This window comes from Gigantopelta aegis, chromosome 14 (genome assembly GCF_016097555.1).
Source record: "Gigantopelta aegis isolate Gae_Host chromosome 14, Gae_host_genome, whole genome shotgun sequence".
Lineage (NCBI taxonomy): Eukaryota > Metazoa > Mollusca > Gastropoda > Neomphalida > Peltospiridae > Gigantopelta > Gigantopelta aegis.
The window spans coordinates 9,266,640-9,280,183 of NC_054712.1; the positions used below are offsets into that span (position 1 = coordinate 9,266,640).

At 44.8% G+C, this 13,544-nt stretch overlaps 1 protein-coding gene across 1 annotated transcript in view; it reads right to left on the minus strand.

The window, feature by feature from the left end:
* Positions 1-614: 614 nt before the first annotated feature.
* The window catches only part of LOC121389056 (putative phosphatidylglycerol/phosphatidylinositol transfer protein DDB_G0282179), a 13,551-nt gene continuing 621 nt past the window's right edge, over positions 615-13,544 (minus strand). Inside the window, exons 2-4 of the mRNA XM_041520673.1 lie at positions 9,648-9,743; positions 1,333-1,520; positions 615-742 (exon numbers count right to left, since the gene is read on the minus strand). Of these exons, the coding sequence (XP_041376607.1) occupies positions 662-742; positions 1,333-1,520; positions 9,648-9,743 (365 nt within the window). The 3' untranslated portion in view covers positions 615-661. The remainder of the gene's footprint in view (positions 743-1,332; positions 1,521-9,647; positions 9,744-13,544) is intronic.

The window sequence follows — 13,544 nt, forward strand, 5'->3', positions numbered from 1 at the left end:
CCTACCCACTGAGCCTTGCGGAGCACTGACTCAGGGTTTGGAGTCGGTATCTGGATTAAAAATTCCATGCCTCGACTGGGATCTGAACCCAGTACCTACCAGCCTGTAGACCGATGGCCTGCCACGATGCCGGTCCCATCCCATAGAAAGGATAGCACATACCATGGCCTTTGATGTACAAGTCGTGGTGCACTGGCTGGAGGGAGAAATAGCCCAATGGGTCCACTGATAAGGATCGATCTAAAACCGACCGTGCATCAAGCGAGTGCTTTACCACTGGGCTACGTCTCGCCTTACTGGAAATAAAGACTGCATGGTTTGTGTGTTGAAAATTAGGACGTTTAAGATGTATGTTAGAGCATTATAAAATTAAAATATAACAGAATCACAAGCTAAATGGAAAAAAGAAAGAAAAATTACCTGTGATATTTTGGTGATTTTAAAAGGTGAAATGATATCATTTCACCTTGCAGACCTAAAAAAAGAAGAAAAAAAAAGGACTACTTTTTGCATCGCTATTTCGAGTCCAGCACCCCCTCCCAGATGAAAGGCGACGATATATAATAGTTGCCATTTTCTGATGCTTGTCATGGAACGAAAACAAAGGGTGATTATCTATTCTAAATGTTTAAATATTAAAAGTATCCTAAAAAGTGTAGCTTTAAATAACAAAGTCTGCATATCCACATAAAATGTCAACTCCTTTGGAATTTGTTATCCTTGCGCTTGTGCGGTAATGACCCTGGAAAGAAATAAAATTGTTTTATAATATATAGAGAATAACAGTCTTAAGATATTGCAAACACAACAGAACATTGTGCATACTGTGACATAATTATTATTAAACTAGCAGTTGTGAAACATTTATTGTCATCAATTAAATTTCCCAATAAAATTCCTTTATCAATTAAACTCAAGTAAAATTTCTTTTATGTAGCAACAAACAAATCCGTTCCAATTTCCTAGAAACAATACATTGGAAATGCACCTTTGGTATCTTTTTGTCGCTTTTGTTAGTCTGCACGTGCAAGTGTTGCAGACGATGTTACAGTGGCGTAGTTGGAGGAGGTACGGGAGCCATCGCCCCCCCCCCCCCCCCCCCCAAAAAAAAAATCAAACCTTTTTTAAAACTACTAAATTTTATAAAATCATACATGCATATATATATATAAATAGTGTGGTTTTCCCCCAATATAAAATCCTGGCTACGCCAGTGCGATGTTACATATCGACATAAAATAATAAAAACTAAATTTTCTTTTAAAAGTAAAATTTCTAAGTAACAACAACAATATTTCGTTCATATTTCTTGTAATCATTTTGAAAACGAACCTTTGGCAAATAGTTTGGTATCTTTTTGTCGCTGATGTAAGTCTTTTTGCCCTTGGCGACTGGACAATAAATGTCCCTCTCATCTTCATCCTCTTCTACCTCGCACAAATCCCAGTGGTTGTCATAGAGACCATTGTCATTGTACTTGACATCTATGTAGAATTCACTCCCTTCGCTCAGATCTTCATCTAAAATAGCGCCTTACATTTGTTAGACATACGTGTTTTAATTATCACACAGTTTACACCCTGCAAAAGTAAAACAACAAAAAAGAAGAGAAAATAACACTGCGGCAATCTTGACGGCATTGCCGATCGGGGTTTCATTTGTGTGTGTATGTGTGTGTGGGTAATCTGAGTTATTAATTTTATGCAAAAATTATTTATGGGGTCGATTACAACAAATACATAATTATGTAAATATGGCATTTGTGACTGTGATACAACACCCTTAAAGGGACATACCCTAGTTTTTAAACACTTAAGGCATATTTTTTACTATTACTAGTATTAGAGCCGTTTATGATTACTGAAATCATACTTTACCTAAATTTATTGTTTAGATTATCCATTTCTGTACATTCGAAGTGTTTTGAGGCATCCTGGTGTTTTGATATCACAAAATGCATTTCTCATATTTTGCAACCCCCTCGGGGAGACGAGGCGGAAAATTACCTGGGTGTGTGTGTGTAAATACACACATCACCGCGTGGCCCGTGAAGCGCGGGGACAGTAGCACGTGCTACATGTGCTACTAGGATAAACCGGTTCTGCTGCTATGATGATGTTATCGGTGTCACAGCATAGGATATTGAACTGTCTGATTCTCGAGTCTGTATTGATACACAAGCTGTCATATTCTGATCATTAGTTAGTACACGTTCACCACGTTTATGTACATTTATGTACACCCACCATCTTGTTACACTTATATTGACTGCTGTATGTGTGTGTATATATATATATATATATATATCCTCATATGCCGTAGACTAATGCCTGAGTGTAAATAAAGTTCAGTTCAGACCTCATACGAGATAAAAGCAGACCACCATTTTATAGGTAGAATAGTAATTACTAATTATTTGCATATTTTGTTCTCCGTAATAACCGGTTACTGTCTTAAGAGATCAGCTTTATCGTGCGACGGTTAAAATGGTGAATACCGCGAGGCCCTGCCGAGCAACTTTCACCATTCATCATGAGCAGGATAAAGCCGATATCTTAAGACAGTAACCGGTTATTTTATTTATCCTGCAATCCTACATATTACGAAAATTAAAGGAAATGAACTGTTGTACTTAGTAGCAGGTCCACACATATTGGTGGTCTTGTCGCTTAAAATATGAATTTTATACATTCAAAATCGTTCTTATTCAAATAATATACATGTGTATACCCAAACCCAACCCCCCCCCCCCCCCACCCCCCACTCCACCCCCACCCATCCGCCCCCACCCACACACACCCGCTGAAGCAAATGGTCCGCTTTCAGAACTAAAACATATAGGTTTATACATATGGAGTTTCTGGTGGTGCAAAAACTAAATAGAAAAAGGTCCACTTGGTTCATATTCGAACCCTCCCAGGTCCAGATCACGCTACGCCCCTGATACCGGTAATATATATATATACTCTTCAAAAGAAGAAACGCAAAACCACATTGTCGTAACATTTGGAGAATTGATTTAATTATTGAATGGTGAGTCCGATAATTACCAAATGTTGCAGGATTGTTCACAATTCACTCTAGTCCATTGTGAGTAAGTGATAGGACACACCACCAAGGTCAAGGTCATCTGGAGTCAATACCGGGTGTGGCCTCCGCGTGTGTTGACAACTGCCTGGCACCGCCTGCCCATTGAAGCAACCAGAGTACGGATGACGTCCCGGGGGATGGTAGCCCACTCGGCCTGCAAGGCTGCTGCCAGCTCGGGCAGGGTCTGGGGCTGTGGTTGTCGCTGTCGGAGGCGTCGGTCCAACTCGTCCCATAGATGCTCAATTGGGTTCAAATCCGGTGATATCGATGGCCAAGGAAGGACATTAATGTTGTTGTTCTGTAGGAAAGCCGTTGTGAGACGTGCTGTGTGAGGCCTGGCGTTGTCATGTTGGAACACTGCGTTGGCGTTGGCCATAACTGGAACGATGTGTGGCCGGAGGATCTGGTCAATGTAGCCCTGTGCATTCAGGTTGCCCTGCACGTGGACCAGGTCAGTTCTGCCAGTGTGTGAGATGGCTGCCCACACCATGACACTACCCCCGCCGAATCTGTCCACTTCCTGCACGCAGTTTGCCGCATAACGTTCACCACGACGCCTATACACGCGACATCTTCCATCATGACGTCGGAGCAGAAATCGGGACTCGTCACTGAACCACACCTGTCTCCATCGCAGTTGAGGCCATTGTCGATGAATCTGGCACCACTGCAGTCGGAGTCGACGGTGTTGTGGTGTTAAGATGACACCTCGAACTGGACGTCTGGCACGAATTCCTACCTCACGTAGGCGGTTCCGTACGGTCTGGTCGGATATCCTGCGCAAACCTGGTATTGCTGCGGCTGTGGAGGTGGCAGTAGTCAATCGTTCCCGAAGGTGGCGTACCCGGATGTAGCGGTCCTGCCCGGGGGTAGTGACCCGTGGTCGACCGGATCTAGGGAGGTCACGTGTTGATCCATGTTGCTGGTAACGGTCCCACAGTCTGGAGATGGTGCTTGGGGACACATGGAATGCCCTGGCAACGGCCGTTCTGGATTCGCCTGCGTCTAGTCGGCCGATGGCATTGTTTCTCTGCGGTTCACTGAGACGTGGCATGTCCTGGATTGTCAACTGTCGGCCAGATACAGAGGCCAGGCAAGCGAACACCCTGCACTTTTATACTGTCGGTGTTCATGTTGCACGTGCAGACAACGCACGTGCAGTGGTGACATGGTTTGCACGTGGCTGCGTTTTTGCGAATATTCACATTTTGGAACTTTATTGTACAGTAGCTGCGTTTTATCGAATGTAACCGTGGGAATGTGTTTGGGACATGCAATGACCTTATATTCACAAAGCATGAACCGGTAGGAAACATAAAATCGGAGTTATAACCCATTTGTACCCTTTTGCGTTTCTTTTTTTGAAGAGTATATATATATATATATATATATATATATATATATATACTCTTCAAAAGAAGAAACGCAAAACCACATTGTCGTAACATTTGGAGAATTGATTTAATTATTGAATGGTGAGTCCGATAATTACCAAATGTTGCAGGATTGTTCACAATTCACTCTAGTCCATTGTGAGTAAGTGATAGGACACACCACCAAGGTCAAGGTCATCTGGAGTCAATACCGGGTGTGGCCTCCGCGTGTGTTGACAACTGCCTGGCACCGCCTGCCCATTGAAGCAACCAGAGTACGGATGACGTCCCGGGGGATGGTGGCCCACTCGGCCTGCAAGGCTGCTGTCAGCTCGGGCAGGGTCTGGGGCTGTGGTTGTCGCTGTCGGAGGCGTCGGTCCAACTCGTCCCATAGATGCTCAATTGGGTTCAAATCCGGTGATATCGATGGCCAAGGAAGGACATTAATGTTGTTGTTCTGTAGGAAAGCCGTTGTGAGACGTGCTGTGTGAGGCCTGGCGTTGTCATGTTGGAACACTGCATTGGCGTTGGCCATAACTGGAACGATGTGTGGCCGGAGGATCTGGTCAATGTAGCCCTGTGCATTCAGGTTGCCCTGCACGTGGACCAGGTCAGTTCTGCCAGTGTGTGAGATGGCTGCCCACACCATGACACTACCCCCGCCGAATCTGTCCACTTCCTGCACGCAGTTTGCCGCATAACGTTCACCACGACGCCTATACACGCGACATCTTCCATCATGACGTCGGAGCAGAAATCGGGACTCGTCACTGAACCACACCTGTCTCCATCGCAGTTGAGGCCATTGTCGATGAATCTGGCACCACTGCAGTTGGAGTCGACGGTGTTGTGGTGTTAAGATGACACCTCGAACTGGACGTCTGGCACGAATTCCTACCTCACGTAGGCGGTTCCGTACGGTCTGGTCGGATATCCTGCGCAAACCTGGTATTGCTGCGGCTGTGGAGGTGGCAGTAGTCAATCGTTCCCGAAGGTGGCGTACCCGGATGTAGCGGTCCTGCCCGGGGGTAGTGACCCGTGGTCAACCGGATCTAGGGAGGTCACGTGTTGATCCATGTTGCTGGTAACGGTCCCACAGTCTGGAGATGGTGCTTGGGGACACATGGAATGCCCTGGCAACGGCCGTTCTGGATTCGCCTGCGTCTAGTCGGCCGATGGCATTGTTTCTCTGCGGTTCACTGAGACGTGGCATGTCCTGGATTGTCAACTGTCGGCCAGATACAGAGGCCAGGCAAGCGAACACCCTGCACTTTTATACTGTCGGTGTTCATGTTGCACGTGCAGACAACGCACGTGCAGTGGTGACATGGTTTGCACGTGGCTGCGTTTTTGCGAATATTCACATTTTGGAACTTTATTGTACAGTAGCTGCGTTTTATCGAATGTAACCGTGGGAATGTGTTTGGGACATGCAATGACCTTATATTCACAAAGCATGAAGCATGAGTTATAACCCATTTGTACCCTTTTGCGTTTCTTTTTTTGAAGAGTATATATATATATATATATATATATATATATATATATATACTTAACTCCAAAAGAAACGCGAAAATTTTAAAATATTAAAAAACCCACATTTGAATAAACTATGTACAAATCGATTAAGTTGACCAATAGCCATCTTGTCAGCGTATCCAATTCCACATAACGCATGAAAAAAACGAGTACAGTGTGACGTCACGCACGTGCTGAAATTGACGACCAAAATCGATCTGGAATGCAAAACGGGTGGATCATGAAAGATGCGAATTGCACGTGAAACACTACCAGGCCTGGGTATAAAAGAAACGCCAGACAGCAATGTTCAACTCATTTTACGAGTAGCGATACAACGATGCCACGACTTAACGCTGATTCCAGACATAGAGCTTTGGGGAATTTGGAGGCCGGAATGGATGCCAGGCAGGTTGCACGTGCTTTCGGTGTCCATGTCTCGACAATCTACCGTCTCATAGACCGATTTCTACAGAACAACAACGTCGTCGACCGTCCACGTAGCGGCCGTCCCAGAGTGACGTCACAGCGCCAGGACCGTTACATCGTCCGAACTCACATGCGTGATCGGTTCGTACCAGCCACCACAACAGCCCGGCAGACAGTGGGAACCCACAACCGCCCCGTTTCCTACACCACGGTACGACGTCGTCTGATCGCCATCCATCTGAACTGTCGTCGACCGTACATTGGACAACGTCTCACACAGCGACACCGCCTTGCACGACACAACTGGGCTGTTCTGCATCGACAGTGGCGGAACCGACAGTGGCAGAACATCGTCTTCTCCGACGAAAGCCGCTACTGCTTAGATAGGGCCGACGGTCGTATGAGGGTGTGGAGGCGTCGAGGTGAGCGCTTCACAGATGCGTGTGTTATGGAGAGGGACCGTTGGGGAGGGCCTTCCGTCATGCTGTGGGGTGCCATATCCTGGGGACGTCGTGTACAACCTGTCATCTTCGACAACAACGGCCGAGGAAGCGGCAGGGGCGTCACAGCACAGCGCTACATCGACGAAGTGCTCACGCCTGTGGTGGTGCCTTTTTTCGCGGGTCACCGTCAGATGGTTTACCAGCACGACAACGCCAGGCCACACACGGCACGGGCCACCCAGGCATTCCTGGCACAGCACAACATCATCACAATGGATTGGCCAGCTTTAAGCCCGGATCTGAACCCCATCGAGCACTTGTGGGACGAGGTTCAGCGCATGATGAACCAACGCCCTGCTCCCGTGGTGACACAGCAGCAGCTCCGCCAGGCCGTCGTGGACACCTACAACAACGTGCCCAGGGCCTTCATCAGGAACCTCTTCCTCTCCATGGGTAGGAGGTGTGCGGCGGTCATGGCCAGCAATGGCGGACACACCCGCTATTAGTGGACATGTTTGAGTGGCATGTGACGCCATTGAAGAAGCGCCATGGCCTTGACATTTCAAATGACAATGCGACCTCGATTTTTAACATGTCAATAACATGAAATCTCATCTTTACGAATTGTTTAAGTTTTTCATAGAAACGATTATTTTAAGAACTTTGGGACGTATTTCAATGAGTGCACTCAAAACCTCCAATCTACGTATTCGCGTTTCTTTTGGAGTTAAGTATATATATATATATATATATATATATATATATATATATATATATATATATATATTATATTACATATATATATATATATATATATATATATATATTACAACTCGAAGTTTAAAAACGTATTAAACTCGCTTTCGCTCGTTATAATACTTATATAAAGAATAATACATGAGTGGCTGTTAGATACCATTTATCTAGCGAGTTATTTTAAAATGTATCTAACGAACGAAAGCGAGTTGGATACATTTTAAAACAACTCGTTGTAAGATACATGGCATTCAATGGCCACTCATGTATTATTCTCTCTATATATGTATACTAAAACGCAAAAGAAACGCAGGTCCTGAAAATGCGAAAGAATTGCACTTTGTAAAGCAGTATCTTTGGTGGAATTGAACCTCAACTGTGTTAAAGGACATGGCACACACCCACACCGCAGTCCCACCTGCGTGTCAATTTCATTACCTGTGTGACGTCACGAATTCTCAAAACACGTTGTTTGCACGTGCTGGATCATCCGTATCATGAATCCAGTGCAAACACACTCATTGAAATGCTTATAAAGCCTACACACCTGGATTTAATCGCATAAATTCAATTTGAGTAGTGACAGACAACAGAATCACATTTTAAAAATGCCGCGACTGACGCAACTCCAGCGACGGATGGCCATCGGGATGTTGCAAGCCGGACAGACCCGTACTGCTGTAGCCAGACAATTGGGATGTCATGTTTCGACAATCGCACGCCTTTCTCAACGTCACCAAATCACTGGATCTGTGAACGATCGACCACGCACCGGCCGCCCGAGGGTGACAACCGCAGCCCTAGACCGGTACATCCGGGTGACCCACCTTAGGAATCGGATGCTGCCAGCAGCTAACACCGCTCACCAGGTGCGTGGTCCACGTGGTCCAGTGTCCGCCGATACCGTCCGACGCCGTCTGAGGGCAGCAGGACTCCGTAACCGCCATCCTTATGTGGGACCAATATTGACCCCTCGGCACCGCCAACAACGTCAACAGTGGGCGCAACAACATCAAAGATGGCGACGTGGCCAGTGGCAACAAGTTCTGTTTACTGATGAGAGCCGTTACAATGTTTCCAACGCTGATGGCCGAATCCGAGTATGGCGACGTCGACATGAACGTTACTCCGACTGCTGCGTTCTGCAGGCCGACCGATGGGGCGGGGGTAGTGTGATGGTGTGGGGTGGGTTCTCATTCAACCACAGAACACAACTTCATGTGTTCAGACAACGCGTTAATGCCGCCGTGTACCAAAATGACGTCATCAACAATCACGTCGTTCCCTTCTTTGCCGCTCACCCACGTGTGCGCTTGCTGCAGCAAGACAATGCCAGGCCGCACACTGCCTGGGCAACACAGGCGTTGCTGGCTCAGCACAACATCCCAACGTTGCCGTGGCCAGCCTTATCACCGGACATGGCGCCTATCGAACACGTCTGGGATGAAATCGGACGTCGCCTTCAGGCTCGCGGACAACCTCAGAATATGCAGGCGCTGGAGGCAGCATTGGTCCATGAATGGAACTCACTCCCTCAGGCATTCTTTCAACGGCTTGTCAACTCAATGAGGAGACGTTGCACTGCCTGTTTGAATGCCCAGGGTGGTCACACGCGATACTGACTTTGACAATGCTACAGGTCGTCTCTTTCACATTTTTAACATGGACCCCCACCCTACTTTATGACATGAAACAATAGCCAAAAAGGAATTCAATCAAAAATTTCCAACACCAATGTGTGCCGAATTGGTGTAGCTCCAAAATAAATGTTGAAATCTTCATTTCGTTTTCTTTTTTTAATATTTTATATCCAATTTAATGAGAACCTGCGTTTTTTTTGCGTTTTAGTATACGTTAAAACATTGAACATAACTGATCAATACATATACTTTTGGTTAGCGTCCATTTTTTTCAAACGTGGGTGGGAGGGAAGATTTTTCGTTTTAAAATTGAAGTTGAAGGTGGATATATAAAACAATTGCCCACCCTGGCGGTCAATTCTGGAACAATCATTACTGTGTTTCACATAACATATTACCGAGAGTGAAGTTCATGTATGTCCGCGTTTTGACACCACCGTACACCTCGTCTTTCAACATCACTACCGTCCCCACTGTCTGCTGAACATTGGCGTCTGAAAACACAAACAAGCAAGACTCTTTTATCTGAAATAATGAGCAGGGCCGTAGCTAGGATTGTTTTGGGTTTTTTTTTTTTTTTTTTGGGGGGGGGGGAGGCAACTGAGTAGTTAATAGTCTAAAACTCCCTAAACAGTTAAGAAGAGAATTTTCTTTAAGTTTCTATAATGCTTTCCGGATTTTTTTCGGGGGGGGGGGGGGGGGGGGGGCAACTGCACATTGATTTATTAATCATTATCTATTGGATGTCAAATATTTGGTAATTCTGGTATTTAGTCTTACAGTTAAAGTTTGTTTGTTTTGTTTAACAACACCACTAGAGAACATTGATTAATTAATCATCGATCGGCTATTGGATGTCAAATATTTGTTAATTCAGACACGTAGTCATCAGAGGAAATCCGCTACATTTGTCCTAATGCACTGACTGGAAGACTGCACTTTTCAAAGTTGCCCGAATTTAATGCCATAATTCACGGGCCCCGTTTTAATAACGCGATCTTAGCGCTAAGATCAGCTTAAGGAAAGAAAGAAAGAAATGTTTTATTTAACGACGCACTCAACACATTTTATGTACGGTTATATGGCGTCAGACATATGGTTAAGGACCACACAGATTTTGAGAGGAAACCCGCTGTTGCCACTATATAGGCTACTCTTCCGATTAACAGCAAGGGATCTTTTATTTGCGCTTTCCACAGGCAGGATAGCACAAACCATGGCCTTTGTTGAACCAGTTATGGATCACTGGTCGGTGCAAGTGGTTTACACCTACCCATTGAGCCTTGCGGAGCACTCACTCAGGGTTTTGAGTCGGTATCTGGATTAAAAATCCCATGCCTCGACTGGGATCCGAACCCAGTACCTACCAGCCTGTAGACCGATGGCCTAACCACTACGCCACCGAGGCCGGTCTCACCTTAAGGAAGAAGAACGAAATGTTTTATTTAACGACGCACTCAACACATTTTATTTACGGTTATATGGCGTCAGACATATAGTTAAAGACCACACAGATATTGAGAGAGGAAACCCGCTGTTGCAACTTCATGGGCTGCTCTTTTCGATTAACAGCAAGGGATATTTTATATGCACCATCCCACAGACAAGGTAGTACATACCACGGCCTTTGATATATACCAGTTGTGGTGCGCTGGCTAGAACAATAAATTGCCCAATGGGCCCATCGACGGGGTTCGATCCCAGACCGACCGCGCATCGAGCGAGCGCTTTACCACTGTGCTACGTCCCGCCCCCTGATCACCTTAAAGTCCATAAGGTAGCTATGCGCTTAAGATAATCTTAGCGCTAAGGTCGCTTCGTAAAATGGGGCCCAGGGTTGTATCTAGCGGGGTTAAAAAAAAGTACGGGGTGGGATTCATTTTTGTCTAGCTTTTTACTGCCCTTAAAGCCTTAGTCTAGACTACAAGTTTTATTAGCACGGGGCTAAGTATGAAGGAATTATTATTTCAAGCATGGAGCCGTAAACCTTTAGCCAGAAATATACTGACAGAAAGAAATAAGGGATCACACCAACAGTAACAGGAAAGATTGTCAGTACGAATGCGCAGATCGATCCCCGTTGACGGCCCCACTAGGTATATTTCTTGTTCCAGCCAGTGTAGCACGACTGGTATATCAAATGCCATGGTATATTCTGTCCTATATGTGGGATGGTGCATATAAAAGATCCCTTACTATTAATGGACAAATCTAGCGGATTTCTTATCTAAGAGTCGACTATATGTCGAAATTACCAAATGTTTAACACCCAACAGCAAATGATTAATAAACCAATGTGCTCTAGTGGTGTTGTTGAACAAAACTTTCTCTTGTTTAATTTGGCCATGCATTCAAAACATTTCGATTGTTCAAGACAACATAATTATACTTATATCTGATAGATGACCACATATCTTTAAAACAAACTAATCATGGCAGATTTATGATGCCGTTCAAGGCGAATTTGGCGAATGTTTTTCAATATTAATTTGCCAAAAAGCGAATTCAAACATCGCATGTTGTTTTTATATCTGTTAATTTTGTCTGTGCATTTGTTTTGTTTGGCTAATTAAAACTGACACAAAGCTGAATAGTTTCTGACCAAATTGTTAGTAGGTTGTGATATCCAGTTTAAATCATGTATGTTGTGAATTGTGCTGTACTTTAAGATAACTTATATATTTATAATTCACATACATGTGCCAGTGTACTAGACTGTTCAGGTATGAAAAGAGAAATTATTTTTAAAAGTACATATAAAATCAGGGCCGTACCCTGATCAAAATCCTAGGGGGGGGGGGGGGGGGGGGGGGGGGGGGGGGGGGGGGGGCACTACTTTTTATAAACAAATGAAATACTATAAAAATTAAACCCTGAGATGTGTATGCTATTTTCTGGAGTGAAAAAAAAAAGTGAGAATCTCCGGGGTTTTTTTTTCATCTTTTTGTATCTTTCTTTCTTTTTTTCTTTTTTCCTTTTTGGTGGTTATTTTGGGATTTGTGTGCGGTGGGTTTTTTGTGGTGGTATTTTTTTTGGGGGGGGGGGGGGGGGGGGGGGCAGGGTGGATGTGGAAAGTGGTGTTTTTGTTGTTGAGTGTAACAGTAACTTGTTCAGAGTGTTAGGATTTTGTTTCTTCTTCTTCTTCTTCTTCTCTACCCGCGACTGTGTGTGTTGTTTGTGTTTGAATGATTATTTGGGTGGAGATTTATAGGGGGTTTTGTGGGGGTTGTTTGTTATTGAGTGTTGATTTATAGGGGGTTTTGTGGGGGTTGTTTGTTATTGGGTGGAGATTTATAGGGGGTTTTGTGGGGGTTGTTTGTTATTGAGTTGGAGATTTATAGGGGGTTCTGTGGGGGTTGTTTGTTATTGAGTGCTGATTTATAGGGGTTCTGTGGGGTTGTTTGTTATTGAGTGCTGATTTTATAGGGGTTCTGTGGGGGTTGTTTGTTATTGAGTGCTGAATTATAGGGGGTTTTGTGGGGGTTGTTTGTTATTGAGTGCTGATTTATAGGGGGTTCTGTGGGGGTTGTTTGTTATTGAGTGCTGATTTATAGGGGGTTCTGTGGGGGTTGTTTGTTATTGAGTGCTGATTTATAGGGGGTTCCGTGGGGGTTGTTTGTTATTGAGTGCTGATTTATAGGGCGTTCCGTGGGGGTTGTTTGTTATTGAGTGCTGATTTATAGGGGGTTCCGTGGGGGTTGTTTGTTATTGAGTGCTGATTTATAGGGGGTTCCGTGGGGGTTGTTTGTTATTGAGTGCTGATTTATAGGGGGTTCCGTGGGGGTTGTTTGTTATTGAGTGCTGATTTATAGGGGGTTCTGTGGGGGTTGTTTGTTATTGAGTGCTGATTTATAGGGGGTTTTGTGGGGGTTGTTTGTTATTGAGTGGAGATTTATAGGGGTTCTGTGGGGGTTGTTTGTTATTGAGTGGTGATTTATAGGGGGTTTTGTGGGGGTTGTTTGTTATTGAGTGCTGATTTCTTAAGGTTGAATGTGGCGGGACGTAGCCCAGTGGTAAAGGCGCTCGCTTGATGCGCGGTCGGTTTAGGATCGATCTCCGTCGGCGGCCCCATTGGGCTATTTCTCGTTCAAGCCAGTGCTCCACAACTGGTGTAACAAAGGCCGTGGTATGTACTATCTTGTCTGTGGGATGGTGCATATAAAAGATGCCTTGCTGCTAATCGTAAAGTAGCCCATGAAGTATGTGTTGAGTGCGTCGTTAAATAAAACATTTCCTTCTTTCTTATGGTTGGGGTTCTTTTTGTTCCTTGGGGTGGTGGTGGACCTCCCTCTCTC